At 42.4% G+C, this 17,945-nt stretch overlaps 2 protein-coding genes across 6 annotated transcripts in view; one reads left to right on the top strand and one right to left on the bottom strand.

The window, feature by feature from the left end:
* Paics (phosphoribosylaminoimidazole carboxylase and phosphoribosylaminoimidazolesuccinocarboxamide synthase) overlaps positions 1–17,945 on the bottom strand; it is a 34,773-nt gene that overhangs the window by 10,259 nt on the left and 6,569 nt on the right. Inside the window, exons 2-6 of one of the 4 annotated variants that reach the window (XM_076938698.1) lie at positions 14,020–14,394; positions 13,606–13,671; positions 10,858–10,982; positions 6,003–6,069; positions 1,689–1,886 (exon numbers count right to left, since the gene is read on the bottom strand). In XM_076938698.1, coding sequence (XP_076794813.1) covers positions 1,689–1,886; positions 6,003–6,069; positions 10,858–10,982; positions 13,606–13,671; positions 14,020–14,394 — 831 coding nt within the window. Of the gene's footprint in view, positions 1–1,688; positions 1,887–6,002; positions 6,070–6,191; positions 6,330–6,455; positions 6,475–10,857; positions 10,983–13,605; positions 13,672–14,019; positions 14,395–17,945 lie in introns of those variants that run through there. The other 3 variants (XM_076938699.1, XM_034508697.2, XM_034508696.2) reach the window with 3 other exon arrangements.
* Positions 6,443–17,945, top strand: part of Ppat (phosphoribosyl pyrophosphate amidotransferase) — a 34,492-nt gene continuing 22,989 nt past the window's right edge. The window contains exon 1 of one of the 2 annotated variants that reach the window (XM_034508695.2): positions 6,443–6,909. In XM_034508695.2, the coding sequence (XP_034364586.1) occupies positions 6,782–6,909 (128 nt within the window). In that variant the 5' untranslated portion in view covers positions 6,443–6,781. The remainder of the gene's footprint in view (positions 6,910–17,945) is intronic. The other variant, XM_076938700.1, reaches the window with a different exon arrangement.

The following is a 17,945-nucleotide window of genomic DNA, read 5'->3' as shown; positions in this document are numbered from 1 at the left end:
TAACTGGAGCTAAGAAATTAGTGGTGATTAAGAAGAGACCAGCATCACTGAGGTAAAATCTTTTGTGTTTTCTGAGAGCACAAAGAAGCTATGTTCCAGAGATAGTCAATGTTGTATCTCATGCTGCAGCTGTAATTGGCAATGTTTAAGAGTCACCCAAGTGGTACTGGTTTTGAAGGCATTCAGGGGTCATGAATTGCAGCTGGGGCTTGGCGCTGTGAAAGGCCATGGAAGGCCACTGGTGAAGGTACAACCTCATTTGCAGATGATGGCCCAGGACTGAAGGGGTCATGCAAAGGTGTTCAGGCTTGGCAGAGAGCCTGTGAGAAACTATTGGCGAAGGCTAGCTGCAGTAGAAGACGCCAGTATATTGGAGATGCCAGTACCATGGGATGATCACCAACAGCAATGGCAGTGGAGTGGATGGACCCAAGCTTAGAGTGCTAGAGAGGGCAGAGCTGGAGAAGTGATGCCAGCCCTTTGGAGGAGCCCAGAAGATTATGTGTGGATCCCAAACATTGAAGCATTGTAACACTGAAAGGAGATGCCACGGTAGAGATGGCTGAGCTGTGGACTATCTGAGGAAAGCTGCTAACAGAGTGGAACCAGCCCAGGAGAAAGAAGTTTGTTATAGTTAACAAAAATGAAAAAGGAATTTGGAGATCTAAAGACATCAGAGGTGGAGATGCAGAATTTGGAGTTTGCCCAGCTGGTTTCCTGTCTTGCTTTGGGGATTACAGTTAAGTGGTTGGATGAATCTCAGAAGAAACCTTGAACTTTGGAATTTTAACATTGTTGACACTGCTACAGACTATGGGGGCTTTAGAAGTTGGACTAAATGTATTTTCATTATGCTATGGGTTGGTATGGCCCCCACAAATGCATGAGTCTGAATAAGTCTATGGAGGCCAGGGAGTGGAATGTGATGACTTGCATATGCTTGGCCCAGGGAGTGGCTCTATTAGAAGGTTTAGCTTTGTTGAAGTAGGTGTGTCACTACGGGTGTGGTCCTTAATACCCTTGTCCTTGCAGCCTTCAGACCAAGATGTGGAACTCTCACCTCCTCCAGCCCCGTGTCTGCCAGGCCACTGCCATACTTGCTTTGATGACAATGGACTGAACCTCTGAACCTGTAAGCCAGCCCCAATTAAATGTCATCCTTATAAGAGTTGCCTTGATCATGGTGTCTGTTCACAGAAGTAAGCCCTAACTTCTACACCCAGTGAGCTTTCTTTGCTTCCTACCTGCAGTGTAAGCTCTTGGCTACTGCTCCAGTGCCTATCTGCTGAATGCTTCTGCCAGGATGGTTACTGACTCCTTGGAACTGTAAGCCCCAAATTAAATTCTTTTTGTACGTTTCCTCAGTCAAGGTAATATCAAAGTAACTATGACAGTGGCAACATTGAAAATTGAACCTAATGCCACTGGGCTATCCTTAGCTTAAGCTTCTTTAGAACCTAAACACCATTACTTCCAAACCAGGAAGCTGGTAGAATGAACCTTAGAAGCTTGCCTCTTCATTTTATTATGTGCAACTTAGCTTGTGAGACATTCCCAACAGGTTACATCAAACACAGCCATTACCTGCTTTAGATGTAATAACACACAAGAAAGTATAACATTTTCTTGATCTAAACAATTCCTCCCCTGGAAAACGACCATTGCAAAAGACAAAGTTTAGCACTCACCAGCCTCCTGTAACAACTGAAATATGCAGCTGGTGATCTTATTGGAGATTGCAGCTTTGCCTTCCAGGTGGTTCTTTCTAGCTGCATTCCCAGCTGTAATCTGGTCCTTGGACTGCAGGAGGACTCTTCCTGGATGATCTATCAATTCATAGACTTCTTTTGTTTTACCCTCGTAGAGTTTCTTCCCGATGTTCAGTACTGTGGGAATAAAACAGACTTATATCAGATTCTAAGATTTCCTAAATAGTAAAATGTTGAATCACTGCATAGACAGATTTTAATGTCATAAAAATAATAAGAACCACTTACTTACACAGAACCATATACTCTCACATTAGTGTTAATTATAACTATAGAGACTAGAAAACTAAGGCTCACAAAAGTTGAGGTCACACAGAGCATATGCAGACCTAGAAATAATCATGGGATATCATCACCATGCTTTCTCTACTAGCTTCTCTTTGAATGGAAAACAACTAAAATTTTACAGCCATACTAGTATTTTTTGTATCCACAACTACAATAGTTTATTTAACTTACAGGAAGAAAATGCTTTATTTTCCCTGACTTTTCTTAGCAGGCTAAATGAGAAAATTCAGAACACTTTCTTTATTTCAAATGAATGTGTAAGAGGTTCTTCTGCTCATCTAAAAAGAAAAAAATCAGATAAGTAGTGGAGGCCATGAGTGGGAGCGCACTCAGTGGAGCTTGCCCAACATGTAAAAGGTCTAGTCGAAAGTCTAGCACCAAAGGAAAAACAAATTCCAAACCAAAAGAAAATGTTATGTTAAGTTCAGAAGCTAGCTCCACACCCACTAGGCATGGAGACGACAACAGGCTCTCCTTTATTTTATTTACATTTCCATTAACCCAACTGGGTTATTTCTCAATCTTCTGACATCAGTACCCTCTTTATTAAGAATGTAGGAAAGTATCAGGAAATTCGCACAAAGGCATTTTCTTTTCCCTGAGACATGGTCTCATTCCATAACCCTGGCTAGCCTGGAATGCCCTTCCCAGACCAGACTAACCTCAAACTCAGACTGTGATTAAAGATGCAACAGACCAAGGCAAACCATCTAATTTTAAGTTACTCACAAGACCTAAGGAATACTAGAGTCTTCATTAGAATGATTTAGATGAAAATCAAATGCAACCAAAGTTTAAAGGTATTGGGATAGCTTCTCATGTTCTAATCTGCAAAAACAACTTTCATTTTTTTGTAAGTAAACGTTGTCTCCAGGCTATTGTCACAATTTGTTAACCTTGGCCTAGTCCTGGAAGCTTTAGCCTCTTATACAATCTAATCATGGCCTAGAATGTTTTCAGCCTCTGAGACTTACTACTGAATAAGCTCACCCTTTCTAGTTCTTTCTGAATTCTGGCTGGATGGTTCAACTCAGCTGCTCTGGCTCAAACTCATCTCCAGGCTGACTGATGCAATCTGGCTTTTCTCTCCTCTGCTAAATTTTCTACTTGACCTCAAACTAACTCTAATCTGCTCTGTCTTCATCTGTGTCTAGCTTGTTGTCTCTCTTCGACCTGTCACTGTACAACTGTCCCAGTAAAACTGCCTCCTCTCTGCACTTCTCCATAAGTAGCTTCCCTTTCTTCTCTCTTGTGAGAGTTGGGCATAGCCTATTTTGTCAAATTTTTCTGATTCATTACTTTGTCTGCCATTCAATTAGACCCCACTTTCAAACATGGGTGCTTCCTTCTACAAACTAACTTTACATCACAACTAGAAACAGCATTATTGAGTAAATAACACATTCTTGGGGGTTCAGTGTGATCAGATATCTTGCAACATTTATCCTCAGTACTTTCTTAATGTATCTGTGTGCCAGGGACTGTGGACAGAACAGCAAATGAAATCTAGTTTCTGTTGTCAAGGACCTAAGTCTTGAAGAAAGCTGGTAATGGGAAACCATAATAAAATGCGAGGTAGAGACTATGGGATGACATATTCACAGCAGGACCACCTTAGAGAAAGTCTAGAACAAAGTAAAAGCTAAACAGAGACCTGAAAATTGATCAGAATTTAACAAGGGGTAATTAAAAGATATAAGACCAAGTAGCCAAGTCAAGGTCAGCATGGCTAAGCACTGAGTGTTCTGGATTTTTGTAGACTGGTGGTGATTAAGAATCAATCAAGTAGCAGGGCAGTGGTGGTGCAGGCCTTTAATCCCAGCACTTGGGAGGCAGAGGCATGTGGATTTCTGAGTTCAAAGCCAGCCTGGTCTACAGAGTGAGTTCCAGGACAGCTACACAGAGAAACCCTGTCTCAAACAAAACAAAACAAAAAACAAACAAACAAAAAAGAAGCAATCAAGTAGATAGGAAAAAAAAACAAAACCCCAAACTAAAGAAGAGCTGGCAGGGAGGTCGTGGCACACACCTTTGATCCCAGCAATTGGGAGGCAGAGGCAGGTGGATTTCTCAGTTTGAGACCAGCCTGGTCTACAGGGTGAGTTCCAGGACAGCCAGAGCTATACAGAGAAACCCTATCTCGGAAAACAAACAAACAAACAAACAAACAACAAAACAAAACAAACAAACAAAAAAAGAAGAGCTGATCAGGTCACACCAGCTGGCACAGGAAACAGTTAAGTGTCCAAGAAGAAAATCAATGGCCTATCATTGGTTCATTAGTTCAGTGTACCTAAAAATGGATGCAAGAGGCCAATTCCTTTCTTGGATCAAATTTTAGTTGGCCACAACTATGTGAGATGACCTTTGGAGTGGACCAAACCGGGCTTTTGGAACATCAAATTTACAACCTGTTACCTACCGTATACGACCTCCCCCCCCCCCCAACTACCCAGAGATAGTTTTCTTTTTATCAGAAAACCTAACTTTTGGTAGCAACTATACTCCTGTAAGTGATTTGTTATGAAGCTTTCCTGTAGTTTAAAACTATAAAAAGGGCGTCTTGTCAAAACTAGATACACTATTCAAAGCTACTTGCCTTTGGGTATCTAAGATTACAATTCTAATTAGCACTAAATAAATGTAATCCCCCCCCCAATTTGACTCTGGGTTGATACTGGTGATAACAATTTGACTAACAATTGCCACTGTGGTTCAGTGACTTAAAAGATGAATGCAGTCTCTTCCTAACTTAATGATCAGAAGAATTAACCAAGTTTAAAAAGGCCCTCATGGTATAACTCCAGTTCTGAGCTGTACATTTCCTTTCTAGAACTCCCATTTCCTTATGTTTGGGTGGCTCTCTCGTACTCCACCTTAAGGCAGGACCTGGCTTCTGAGACTCTGTACTCAAGTGTGCACAACTACACCAGATACACAACGAACAAAGTAAAATAGAAGCCAGAGAGATTGCTCAGCAATTAAGAACACTCGCTGTTTTACAGAAGACCCAGGTTCAGTTCCTAGTATGTACATGGTAGTTCACAACCATTCTAAACTACCGATGTGAACACTTTCTTCGGACCCTTTTTGGCATAGGGACACATGGGGGGGGGGAGGGAAGGAAGATTCTAAGGTTTTTCCTGATCTCAGCATGTCTGACCCTAAATCCCAATGCTGTGGAGCTGTATCACCTAAACTTCAAGGGGATTTTCTTTTGGTTTTCATAGATGGGAGAGAATGTGATGGATTGCCCACACAATTTGCTTCAATATTAATCTAGAAACTTGTGTTGTTCCAAGACAGTGTTTTGTTAGTATAAAAGAACCATCTTTCCCGAGGCTCTTACCATGCAAGGACAAAATGGTAATGTAACTATAAATATATCAAATAAAAAGTGGATAAGTAACTTTGCCTTCGATTTCCGAACCCTCCGAAGTTGTTACTAGCCCACACCCATAATCCCAAATCATGGGATTGCAAAGCAGCACTTGACCAAAATTTTTGGACCTGTTTTCACAGTTTAAACTACTAAGCTTGCAGCGAAGGAGATTATTGGCATATTAGCTTTACCAGAATCAACAAAAATCCTGCTAGATTCTTCCGATTGTTTATCTGCTTATTACAAGGTTTCTAGGAACTGTTACGTTTCTGGCCATTTCTCCTCTATTGTACTTTCCGATTCTGCTACTTTCCTCCTGTCTCGGGGCCTTTTTTTGGGGTATTTAGGTAGGCCCTAGGTGCTCAGAGTTTAACTCACGTCTCCCAGCGCTTGGACCACGTGTGCAGGCTCCGGGCCCCAGGCGCCGTCTTGGGGAAGCCGGCCCAGCAGTTTGCCTGAAGGGCTGCTATCCGACCCCGGGGCAGCCCGCGTCTGCTTCAAGCCTGCTAGCTCTCGGACAGAGGGTTGGAGCACCCTAGCGGGTCCGAAAGCGAGTTACTCACCTTCGGCTGTCGCCATTATCCTAGGTGAAGAAGAGTAGCAGACCGCGCGGGAAAAAGAGAGAGCGCTCTGGAATACAAGCGAGGTCACAGGATTAGAGGGCGGGGAAGGGAGGAGCAGTTTCCGCACACGCCTTAGAGCAGCCGCTATTAAAACTTCAGCCCTGCAACCCACCGGCGAACCCAAAGTACCGGGCTGGCCGTGCTTGGGGCTGGAACCGTGTCCCCAGGCTTCCCGCCGCGCAGGCGCGCTGACGCGACCACGCTTCCGGGCGGCCCCTCCCCGTAGTCAGCCAAAAGTGGCGCGCAGGCTGCAGGCCCCCGCTGGCCGGAGAGGTTTCTGGGTTGGAGCGGACCAAGTTCTGACGGCCGGGGGACGGCGTGAGACCAGGGACACGCACAGCTTAGATTTTCTTAGGGACCAACGCGATTAACTGCGCTACTCTCATCACCTACGCCTTGAGAGCGGGAAAATAACGAAGACTTCCACGTGCGGAGAAGCAGCGATCCTGACCTCTGCGGCGGAAGGCTAACCCCACCCCCTTGACTCCATAGCTCCGCCCCCGCCCCGTGCCCTAGCTGATTGGCGAGGAGCTGGAGGCCGAGCTGGTCACGCCCCTTCTGTGAAGCGCGCCGCCGCAGTAGCGAGAATCTAGCCCGCGGGGAAGGAGGAGGCAGTCTGTAGCGCGAGCCTCAGAGACGCTCTATAGCGGAGCGGACAGCTGGTTGGTGCTTGGACCACGCTGCGGCAGCAGGTCCCTCCACGTGCTTTCGGCGGCGCCATGGAACTGGAGGAGTCGGGGATCCGTGAGGAATGTGGCGTGTTCGGGTGCATCGCTTCTGGAGAGTGGCCCACGCAGTTAGATGTGCCGCATGTGATCACTCTGGGACTCGTGGGGCTACAGCACCGGTGAGCAACAGGATGAGGGGTGGGGGTGGAGTAGCAAGTATTTGCACAGTTCCACGAGCCGCTTCCCAGCTCTGCTACGGGGACCGCTAGACTAGGAGGGTGGATCAGGACTAGGAAGATGGATCTAGGCTAGAAGCACGGTTGATCGGGACTAGGAGGGTGAATCGGTACTAGAAAGGTGGATGAAGGCTAGGAGGGCGGATCAAGGCTAACTGGGAGGGTGGGTCAGGACTAGGAAGGTGGGTCAGGGCTTGGGGAGTGGATCTCGACTAGGAAGGTGGGTCAAGGCTAGGAGGGTGGATCTCGGGAATCAGGACTAGTTCTTACGCAGGATACTGACCAAGTGGGGGTGGGGTACACCTTGACTGCATAGACATTAAACTAGCCTGTCGCATTGCTCCCGAAAGCTCTTTATTGGTTAACTCCAAAAATGTGCATCTCTCCCCGCGGGTTTGTTACGCTGGAGTTTGCTTACACTAGCCAGGTTGGGAAGGGATGGTTCAGATCTCCTTGAAACTAGGACTGTTGTAGAGCTAAGCTTCTGTATGATGGTGGTGCTGAGGGTCCAGCCACGCTTGAAGGTTTTGTTGTTGTTGTTTTGTTTGTTTTTTGTTTTTGTTGTTGTTTGCCGGGGCCTCCAGCTTGCAAGAGCTTTGTTTGCAAGGGCAGAGCTATTGAGTAGATTGTCAGCCTGAAAGCAGGACTGGTGGGGGGATCTTGAGTTTGAAAGTAGCTATGGGAAAATTGGGTGATGCCTTTGAGGTAAACAGAACAGAGCAAAAAAGACCTTTGCTTTCTGGCAGTTAGTATAAATCTGATTATGGAAATAATACAAACCAGGGTTTTGTCTGTTTTCCAAAACTATCATATCATGAGTTTGATAAGACAATGCGGTAGCGACAATATCTAGAACAGAGCTGTGCAGTCACCCTTATAAATGCATCACTAATGATTACCTTTCGCTTACCGTGCTCAACGTTGTCTTTTTGCATCTTTCAGAGTCCTAAGTCTTTGAATTTGCATTTCACATTCTGTATACTCCTTATTTATTAAAAAGCATCTGGGATGAATCACGACAAACATTTGAGTCAGCCTCTTGAGAAAAAGTTTACAAACTGAGCAGGTTGAATTTATGTACACCCGTGTAACAACAACTAATGAAAAATGGAAGGATTTATGGATGATTTTGCAGTGCTGAAGGAGGGGGGAGTGATTTGATCAGTTATACTTTTAAAGAGTTAAGAGCTGGGAATGTAAACAAAAATAAATGAATAAAAAAGCTGGGCACTGGTGGCCCACACCTTCAATACCAGCACTTGGGAGGCAGAGGCAGGCGTTTTGGGGTTCGAGGCCAGCCTGATCTAAGGAGTGAGTTCCAGGACAGCCTGGGCTATACAGAGAAACCCTGTCTCAAAAAAACAAAACAAAAAGAGCTGGGAATGTGCTCAATGGTAGAAGACTTGCCTAGATTAGTAGAAGCTATAGGTTTCAATCCCTAGTATTGGGGGGTGGTATTTAAATGTGATTATATGCTTCTGAGGAGCAGTAGACGATGGTATATTTAGATATTTTGAATCCCATTAGGAGCAGTGGGAATGGATCTAGAGAATTTTAGAGAGCAGATGAAAGGGACTCCATCTTTTTCTTAAGTTCCCCTCATGAATTGTTGAGAGAGAGAGAGAGAGAATGAATGAATGAATATGTATGTAGGGTTCTATGTGTGGTGTTTTTCTTTCTAAATGAAGTACTACTTGTCAGGTGCGGTGGCATATGCCTCTATCGCAAAGCACTGGAGAGGCAGAGGCAAACTGATCTCTTGTTTTTGAGGCTACATAGCAAATCTCAGGCCAGTCAGAGCTACAGTGAAGCCCTGTCTCAATCAATAAACAAATAAACTACAACTTATTCTTAGTCACACGTCCCTATGTTATTATTTTTCCTATACTTTTATATGAAAAAGCTATACAATTAAATAACGTGAGGACAATAAAGATGTGTTAGTGGTATCAATGGATTGTATTTTATAGAAGAGTAGATAATCAAAGTACTGACAAACATAGCAAAACTTGTCTACCAAAAGAGGGAGAAATGACTTTATTAGGATAATAAACTAAGCAAGCTTTTGTTAGGAGACTAGTGTTGAAAGTAGGACTGTGGGGTTTTTGTTTGTTTGGTTTGGTTTTTGTTCTTGTTTTTTGTTTGTTTGTTTGTTTGTTTTTTGAGACAGGGTTTCTCTGTGTAGCCCTGGCTGTCCTGGAACTCACTCTGTAGACCAGGCTGGCCTTGAACTCAGAAATCCCCCTGCCTCTGCCTCCCAAGTGCTGGGATTAAAGGCGTGGGCCACCACTGCCCGGCTTGTTTTTCTTTTGAGCAGCAAATGATAAACTAGTTTCTGGGGAACAAGCAGACTACCTAGCAACTTATGATTTATTTTCCTTGAATAAGAATGACATTAAGGTTTACCTAGATCTCGGTACAAATCTAGGCAATGCAACATTTTAAGTTATAGAAACATCTCTTATCATTTAGTAGAAAACCAGTGGAACTACATGCCATTATGTTTAGAAGATCTAATAATTGCCTGTTACCCTAAACAGTAGGTCAGGGCCAAAGAAGATTAAGAACACATATTGAGGAATGACGTGCTCAGGGTGGCAGAGGGGCCTCACATGGACTAAGCACACCCTGTGCCACTAAGTTACGAACCCAGCCCAGGAACTGATGAGTGTATGAATGCAAATATGAACACCTGAAACCTAGAAAGGTGATCATAGGTGAATAGATAAGATTATAGACACTGTTTCTTCCAAAGAGAAGTACGATAGAGTGGGGTGGTGGCAGTGGCTGCAGCACATGCCTTTAATCCCAGCACTCAGGAGGCAGAGGCAGGAGGACCTCTTGAGTTCCAGGACAGGCAGGAATACACAAAGAAATTCTGTCTGGAAAAAAAACAACTACAAACAGAGGTGTGGCTTATTGTAGAAGCCTGCATTTTTACTTCTCACATGAAGATGTGCTCACATAAGAGTCATAAGATGACCAGATACTGTGTGGGCTTGGAAACATCAGGTCTAGTCTTTTGCAGCGTTCTAAACAAACTAGACTTTGGTCACTCACTTGTATCTTTAAGTCACCATCACATCTTATGGAGAGTAGAGCAGTTTGGATCTATTTATTTAAAATTCTTCTTTAAAGAGGAATTACTAGACACATCCCATGAGTCAGCTGCTTAAAGGTTCTTCCTGTAGTGTGGATAGGGTTTAGTCTCCAAAGAGTTGTGTGTGGGAAGTGATGCTTTGTGGCAGTACTGTTGTGGTGTCTTTTAAGAGATGGAGTTTACAGGAAAGTGAGTGGTTGAATATTGTGGATTAACAGTGATCTAACTGAGTAAGTTAGCTCTCTGAGAGCAAGCTCCTATGAAAGGGTGAGTCTGACTCTGGAATTCTTTTGGCCTTTTATCCAACTGTGTTCCCCCTCCCTTCCTCACCATTACACTGGATCACCATGAGGTCACACCACACAGTGAGGTTATCACCGGAAGCTGAACTGATGGGACTTTCCAAACATGATCTTCCAGCCTCCCAAACTGACCAAAATAATAACCTTTTAAAAGAAAAAGAGTACCTAGGCTGGGCATAGTAATATGGACCTGTAATCCCAGCACTTGGGAGGCAGAGGCAGGTGGATCTCTTGAATTGAAGTCCATTTGGTCTGCAGAGCGAGTTCCAGGCCAGCCAGAGCTACACAGAGAAACCCTGTCTCAAAAACTGAAAGAAAACCAAGATGAAAAAAGTACAAAGTACCTAGCTTCTGTGTTTTGTTAAAGTAACGGAAAATAGATGAAATGAGCATGTCCTCTGTCAGTGAGTGGTTGTGTTCCAGAACAGAAGTTAAAGCCAATGACTAATATTACATATTTTTATACTTCTCAACATTTGTGAAATTTACCTGATAAAGGTGAGGGTCCTGATGGAAGAAACATCCTGTAGAACCTTCTAGTTCTGTTAAGCTTTGAGGAAACCAGTTTGTAATGATCTCAGGAGACGTTCTCTTGAGAGGTGTAGGCATTGTTTCTGTAACGAGTGTGTAATATCACCAGAAAAGCACTTAGTAGGGAGAGCTACACTCAGACTCCAAGCCAAGTATTTTCAGGTTTCTCCTGAAGTGTGTTGAGGAACACAGTACAGTAGGAAGTTCTTAGGTAAGTTTTTAGGGTGCCAGATTAAGGCCGCTGGTGTTAACAATGAAGCTAAAACCCCAGCTTAGTCTTGGCAGTCCTCATAAACTTCTGGATCTATTTTGTTATCTTTTGGGCTACAGGTAAGTACTTTAAAGTTCTAGTGTTGAGATTTAGTTGGTTCAGAAGGATGCTTTTAAGCCAGTAGCAGTCACTTTGCATGACATTCAATGGAGGTTAAAGGTGGGCCAACTCATCTGACCTACATTTTATACATTAAAAAATGGTACTACAAGATTTTTACCTCACTTGAGTTAACAAGAGTTGGAGGGGGTGTGTTGTGTTTCCTCTACTCCCCAATGCTGTTGCCTGCCACCTAAGTACGGGGATATGTATTCCAAGAAGTGCATCATTAGGCCATTTGGTTGCTATTCAGGTCAGTCACTCAACAAGGTATCTTGGTTCAATCCAGAGACTTGGTAAACATTCCATGTAGGAGGCTGCAACCAGGGTAACGCAGCACAGTTGTTTTACGTCATGGGAGCCTCTATAAATAGCCACGCACTGAAATAATGATGAAAAGTACAGTCTAGCAAATACAGAATCCACTAGCAGTTGGCCGCTACCATTAGGTGCCACGTGCTGTTCCGAGATGGTGCTGTACTTTGAGGAAGATTTTGTCCTGTGGTGCTTTATGGTAAATGTCGCTAAGTGTCCTCAGCTCCTTTGTAATCTTCCAGGATTCCTCTAGCACATACCATCCACCTCCTATGTTGCCCTGCAGCACAAAGCTGTATTTCATTGAGCTCCTCCTAGGTGCATACAGGGCACCTTGGTGAGTAGGGGACATGGGGCAAGCTTGGCTTCTGTCCTCACAGAGGTGTGTAACTCACTAGTTCAGAAGCACAGAATTCTCTAGCACCCAGTTTCTGCATTTTAAATTGTCCGTGATGATCACAGCTACATCATAACTTGTATGGACTAGATTCTTCTATATGAACTGTTTAGTGCCTAGATATGTGTATGGCCTACAGCTCTGTCCCACACTAGGATATGCACTTAGTAGAGGTGCATACAGATGTTCATTGACAGACATGCAATTACTCATAATGCCCTTAGTCTGGAAAAAAGCTGGGATAATATAGTAGAATGGAGTGGGGGTGATGAAATACATTCTCCTACAATAGGCCATTCCAGAGAGTACTGCGCAAAATTCCTAACACAAGCACAGTTCGGGATGGATCTCATAAGCACTGCTGCATGAGAAGAACTTGACATTTAAAGTTCACACTAAGGAGAAGAAAAAGCACAAATCTGGGGTTAATCTATGATGGTGGATTGATTAGTGATGGTCTTTATGGGATGGAGTTAAAAACTAACAGGGGGATCTAGAATTATAATTTTGTTGGTCCCGCTTAATTGTTTGTTGTGCATACTTTTGCTCTGTGACCGATGCTGGCTTTGAACTTTTGATCCTTCTTAGCCTCCTGAGTATTGATTTGGGTGATGGTCACACAGCATGCTGTCTAATTGGGAGCGGTGAGAGACTAGAACTCAATTTGTCTTTTCTTCAGTCTTGTGCACATTCCTGTATACAGTCAGCCATCTGTCTACATGCATTCTGTATCCATGGTTTCAGTCCATAAATACTGAAAGTATTTTTTTTAACTAGCTGTACTGAACAATAAAAAGACTTTCTTGCCATTGTTCTTTAAAATATATATATATACATGGTGTGACTTTTGTAGTAATTATGTTGTATTAGCTCTTAACAGCAATCAGATGGTTTAAAATTACAGGAGGCTATATATAGTTTATACAAATAAGGAACTTGAATAGGCTATATATAGCTTATACAAATAAGGAACTTGATATATTTGCATGTATATTTGCATTTTGCAAAATATTTGCATTTTGGGGTTTGTTTTCTATATATTGCATTGAACTTTCTCTTCTGGTATCTGGTTGGCTCACATTTTTACATTTTGAGACAGGGTCTTACACTATGCCAGGCTGGCCTGGAGCTCTCTTATGTATCCCATGATGACCTCTGCCTCACTGTGGTCTCCACTCAGTCTCCCAGGTACTGAGTTTACAAGGAAATGAGTTGTAACATTGGGATTGCTGGTTCTAATTTGTATAATTCTAAAAAGGCTTCAGAGTTTGGCTTATCTTCATAGTTATTAAAACAGTATACCCATTATTACCTACCCTATGAGAAAACCAAATTTTATAGCCTTTTAATTTGTAGGCCCCATTCTTTTTATGTAACTAAGTGCAATTTGAAGGGGCATGGTTATTGCACATTTACCTGACTGGGAACCCATCCAGTGGCTTTTTGAATTCCTTTTAATGAGCTGTGAACTAATTTCCCAGCATTCTCTGCTCTCAGATAGTTCACACACAAACAGTGTGTTTAGTCTAGTTTGTCAGGGACAGGGCTAAATATCTGTGTTATCAGGAAAATGCAACAAAAGTTTTTCATGGAAAAAAAGCCCTGGCCTTTCCCAGGCTCTTACCGTCTAACTGTGCTTTTCTCTTGATTCTCCCAGTTCCCGGGCTTCCAAAATGATCTTCAGGTAATTCTTAAACAGTCATCAGAAAATCAGTGACACCTTGTGGTCTGTGTTAGTTTTCAAGTAAATTAAACTAGGAATACTGAAGTGATTAGAAAAATTAATGAAGAATTAGGAGTATTTTGATCAGGGCTTAGGAAAAAAAATCTAAGTTAGAAATATATTTTTCTAATGATAATTATAGTCAGTTGAATAAATAATGGTGGTGTATGGACTTCATTTTTACGAGCTTTTTTTTTTTTTTTTTTTTTTTTTTTTTTTTTTTTTTTTTTTTTTTTTTTTTTTGTCTTGTTAACTTAAATACAAAGAGGAAAGTTTTTGTGTTAAAGTCATTGCTGAGGTCATTGCCGGGCTTACCATGTTTCCATTTGGTGATTTCAGGAGTCCTGCTTTTTAGGTCGCAGTCAGTTTCATCATGAAATCTCTGTGCTCTCTGAGGGCTATCATTTGTCTTTTGTACAACTCTGTATTCATGTTTTGGATTTTTACACGTGGTGCCATGACATCGTTTCCAGTCTCTGTCCATCCCAAGCTGGATCGGTCTCCCGGCAGCTCCCTCCAGCATTTCTTTGTTTCTGGTGGTCTCTTCAAGCACTTGCCTGATTTTTTTATCAGGCCATATTTGTACCAGAGCTCTGACCTGGTTTTCAGACCAGTGCTTTCCAGCTCCTTGATCATTCGTTGTTATGGTGTATGTGTGACTTTCAGAATCTTCTGGGGGAATGCGATTACCTGCAAATTAACAGGACCCTTTGGGTTATTCAGATGCGTTAGCAATTCTTATGTTTTGGGTATCATTCTCTTAACACATGAGGATTGTCATAAATTGCTGAGAATTAGAATAATTTTAGTAGGGAGGATCACACTTTTTTCATAATTCTGTATTCAATCTGAAAATAAGTCAAATTGCCACCTGATATAGCTGCTTCCAATCAATAGGTTTTCATTGGATATTTACAAATATAGAAAGCTATATTTAGTAATTTCTTTTGGTAAGAAATAGGAATAGACATTTTTCTTCCTCCTATCATACCCAAAGCTCTGAGCTAATATACAATAGAGCCCTAGCTTTCAACTACTTAAGAAGGCATGTAATAGACTGGAAATATCAAAAGAACACTCAAAATCTGGACCCTGACCTGGGGTAGTAGTCATGGTATTTTCCTGTTAGAAAACAGAGAAGCAGTTTGAATTTAATCTGTTCGTTCAGTTGACGGTTGTGCTGAGCCCACCATCAAGGCAAAATTCTCTCTTCTATAACATAATACTGAGACTGAAAACATGTATCATTGTCAACCACATTTAAGATGGCCGTGTTGAAATTGCCTTCTGCAGTGGGCTGAACTTGGGACTGGGATAGTATTTTCAGGCCAAGTCCATCTGTTTAGTACCTAAGAACATTCTCATTTGCTCCTCATCATAAGGATGCTCCTTGGTGTGGTTCATACGAAGACAGGAGACCACTTCAGCATCTTCATCAGTGTCCATGCTGAAACAGTAGTCTGCATTCCCCAGAAGAATTTGACTACACAGATTTCTCGATCATCAATATTTTCAGGAACCTCTTAGTCCTAAGCCTAGTAAATGCCATGGGGTTATCTGGTATGCTGTGCATGTCAGTTGTTCACACACTGGGTAAGGCCCCGTCACTCCTGTGCGTCTGAAGAGCTGGAACTGAAGGCATCACCACACCAGTAATAATTCTTTTTAAACTAGAGAATAATTTGTATTAATAAGCCAGTGAGGCAAAATAATAGTTAGGAGACCTGTAAGTATATGTGATAACAGGTATGAGGAGAGCTTCCTTGGGCCAGGGCCCAGAGCTTGTTATGGACATATTTGCACAGTAAGACCAAGATGAAGTATAAATTGTGGCAACATCAGACCTCAATGATAGACTGCATTCTGGAGTCACGTAGAGCCACTCAATAAGACACAGTTTAGTCCCTCTTTCCTCTGTTTGAGACAGTGTCTCCATATGTAGCCTTGGCTGGCCTGGAACTTGCTTTGTTGATCAGGCTGGCCTCGAACTCAAGACATCCGACTTGCTTCTGCTTCCTGAGTGCTGGAACTAATAGCATGTGCCACTCATACCCTGCAGTTCTCATTCTTAGTAATGACACTGTGTAAAACTGACATGAGTACTGGACCATTTCCCCCAGGGATACACCCCCCAGAGTTAGGCTCCTGGAAGGCTCTGGTTTAGAATACTTTTCACTGTAGACCAATCTATAACTCTTGTGTATTTCTGCTTAATGTAGATTCATTAACATTGACTTCACTGCCAACAGCTTCTGTAAGTCATACCTGAGTGAAGGTTATCTGATGTCTTTTATCCACAAAGTACCTAACCTTTAGAAGCTCTAGATAGTATGGTAACACTGCACTTCGGTGTTACTCAAATAAAAGTCACCTCCAAGTGTACAAGAAGGTGGGAAAACATGGTTGTGCATACCATATGGGTAACGAGCTGGATCAGAAGTCCAAAGTCATCCTGAGCTACATAGGGGGTTAGAGGCCCAGCTGAGCTACATGAGACCTCTATAAACAAACACATTTAATTAGACCCTCTATTAATTAACTAGAGCCTGTACTCTGGAAAATGTACTTGTCTTTCTAGTGTTGTATTACCACAAGAGTATAGCTTATAAACTACATTGATTTCTCAAGTATATTCAGCTGTTTCTTATTAATGTTTTTCCAGCCCAGGTACATGGCGTTTCATTTTTATTCTCTTAATACTCTTGGGAAGGCAAATATTTGAGGAAGGATTTGTCCGGTGCATATGTATGTGGATGTTCCTTTTCCAGTGGGAGAAGAAAATCATCAAAGCTTGAAATTTTAAAAAAAAAAATCTTGTTTACATTATGAAGCTAACATAAAGGCAAGGTGTTACGTTATCTGACTTGTACTGGGCAAACCTGAGTATGCCTTTGTCAGGGGACTACAGATTTCCGGGCTGCCCTTTGCATAGCAAATGTCCCTGGAAACCACTTCAAGGACTGATTTTTCTCACGGCAAAGCGTAGTAAGTAATGTACCTGGTTACTCTATACCAGAGCCGCATATACTAGGATAGTGGGTTGTTGGCACAGGCTTTTGAAGAGAAGTAAATATCTTTTTCCATCCGTGAAACACTTGCACACTTGTTTACAATTTTCTTACATATAAAAAAGCTTGAACAAGAAAGGGACTCTGATCATTCTCGGATACTTTAATGAAAGCAGTTGCTGGGGGTTATCTCCATGAACTAGTGAGTGGCCTTAACAAATGCTGGTGTAGACCAGCCAAAGGGAGGGAGGAGGTCCTCATCTCAAAATTGGCTAGGTTTTAGTGCTAAGTGATTTCCAGGCCTCCTGCAAGTCTGGGCATCTGTTTAAATCACTCTAACTCAGTAGACTCTTAAAGATTGTAGTGAGAAGATAAGATGGTTCAGTAACTGCAACACTTTTATACCGCAGAGTTGAAAACAGGTTCAACATAAAGTCAGGAGCTTGCTCTGTATAACAGTATGTGCAAGTTCTTTTATAAACATTAAATACATTACCCAGACCTAGGAGTTTCACTCTCTGTCGTCCTCCCGCCCCCATAAGAATTGAAGCTGAAGCCGAGGCTTTTGTGTACTCGTGTTCTTCACAGCAGCATTGTTCAAAATAGCCAAAAGGCAGAAAGAACCCAGATGCTCTTTGACAGGTGAATAACTATGCAGATCATAGCACAGATTTGTCCTGTAACACCCATGAACCTGAAGACATCATGCTTAATGAAGTAAGAGATAAGTCCTAGTGTAATACTGCATACATGAGTAGTCACATTGAGAGCAGAAACAGAACAATGGTTATCATACAGTAAGGAGAATTTGGAGTTCCTCCTTAAAGGATATGGATATTTCAGTTTGAGATAACAAAGCAATTCTGTCCTGGTTTCTTTTCTAACAGGAGTAGTCTGAGTTTTCATGATACTTGTTAGTGGCTGCTTCCTCTTGCTGCATTCTCATGTGTTTTCATGTGAGAGCAGACTAGGATTGGCTAATTTTTCTTCTGAGTGGAATCAAATTGGTGTTTGTGTGCCGTGCTCTGTCATGTGTCATATTGTGGGCTGGTCATACTGTCTGAGCATGGCAACATGACTGGGATTCCCAGCAACAGCTGTGCTTGAGGACAATTAAGAATGTAGGTGCTGAACTGAATTCTAGGTTAGCTCTGGAATTTTCTATCTTCCTAACGCTGAGACCCTTTAATGCAGTTTTTCATGTTGTAGTAACCCCCAACTGTAAACTTATTT

This window comes from Arvicanthis niloticus, chromosome 7 (genome assembly GCF_011762505.2).
Source record: "Arvicanthis niloticus isolate mArvNil1 chromosome 7, mArvNil1.pat.X, whole genome shotgun sequence".
NCBI classification, from domain to species: Eukaryota; Metazoa; Chordata; class Mammalia; order Rodentia; family Muridae; genus Arvicanthis; species Arvicanthis niloticus.
Note: the sequence above shows the minus strand (reverse complement) of the source record. Positions and strands in the feature narration are given on the sequence as shown.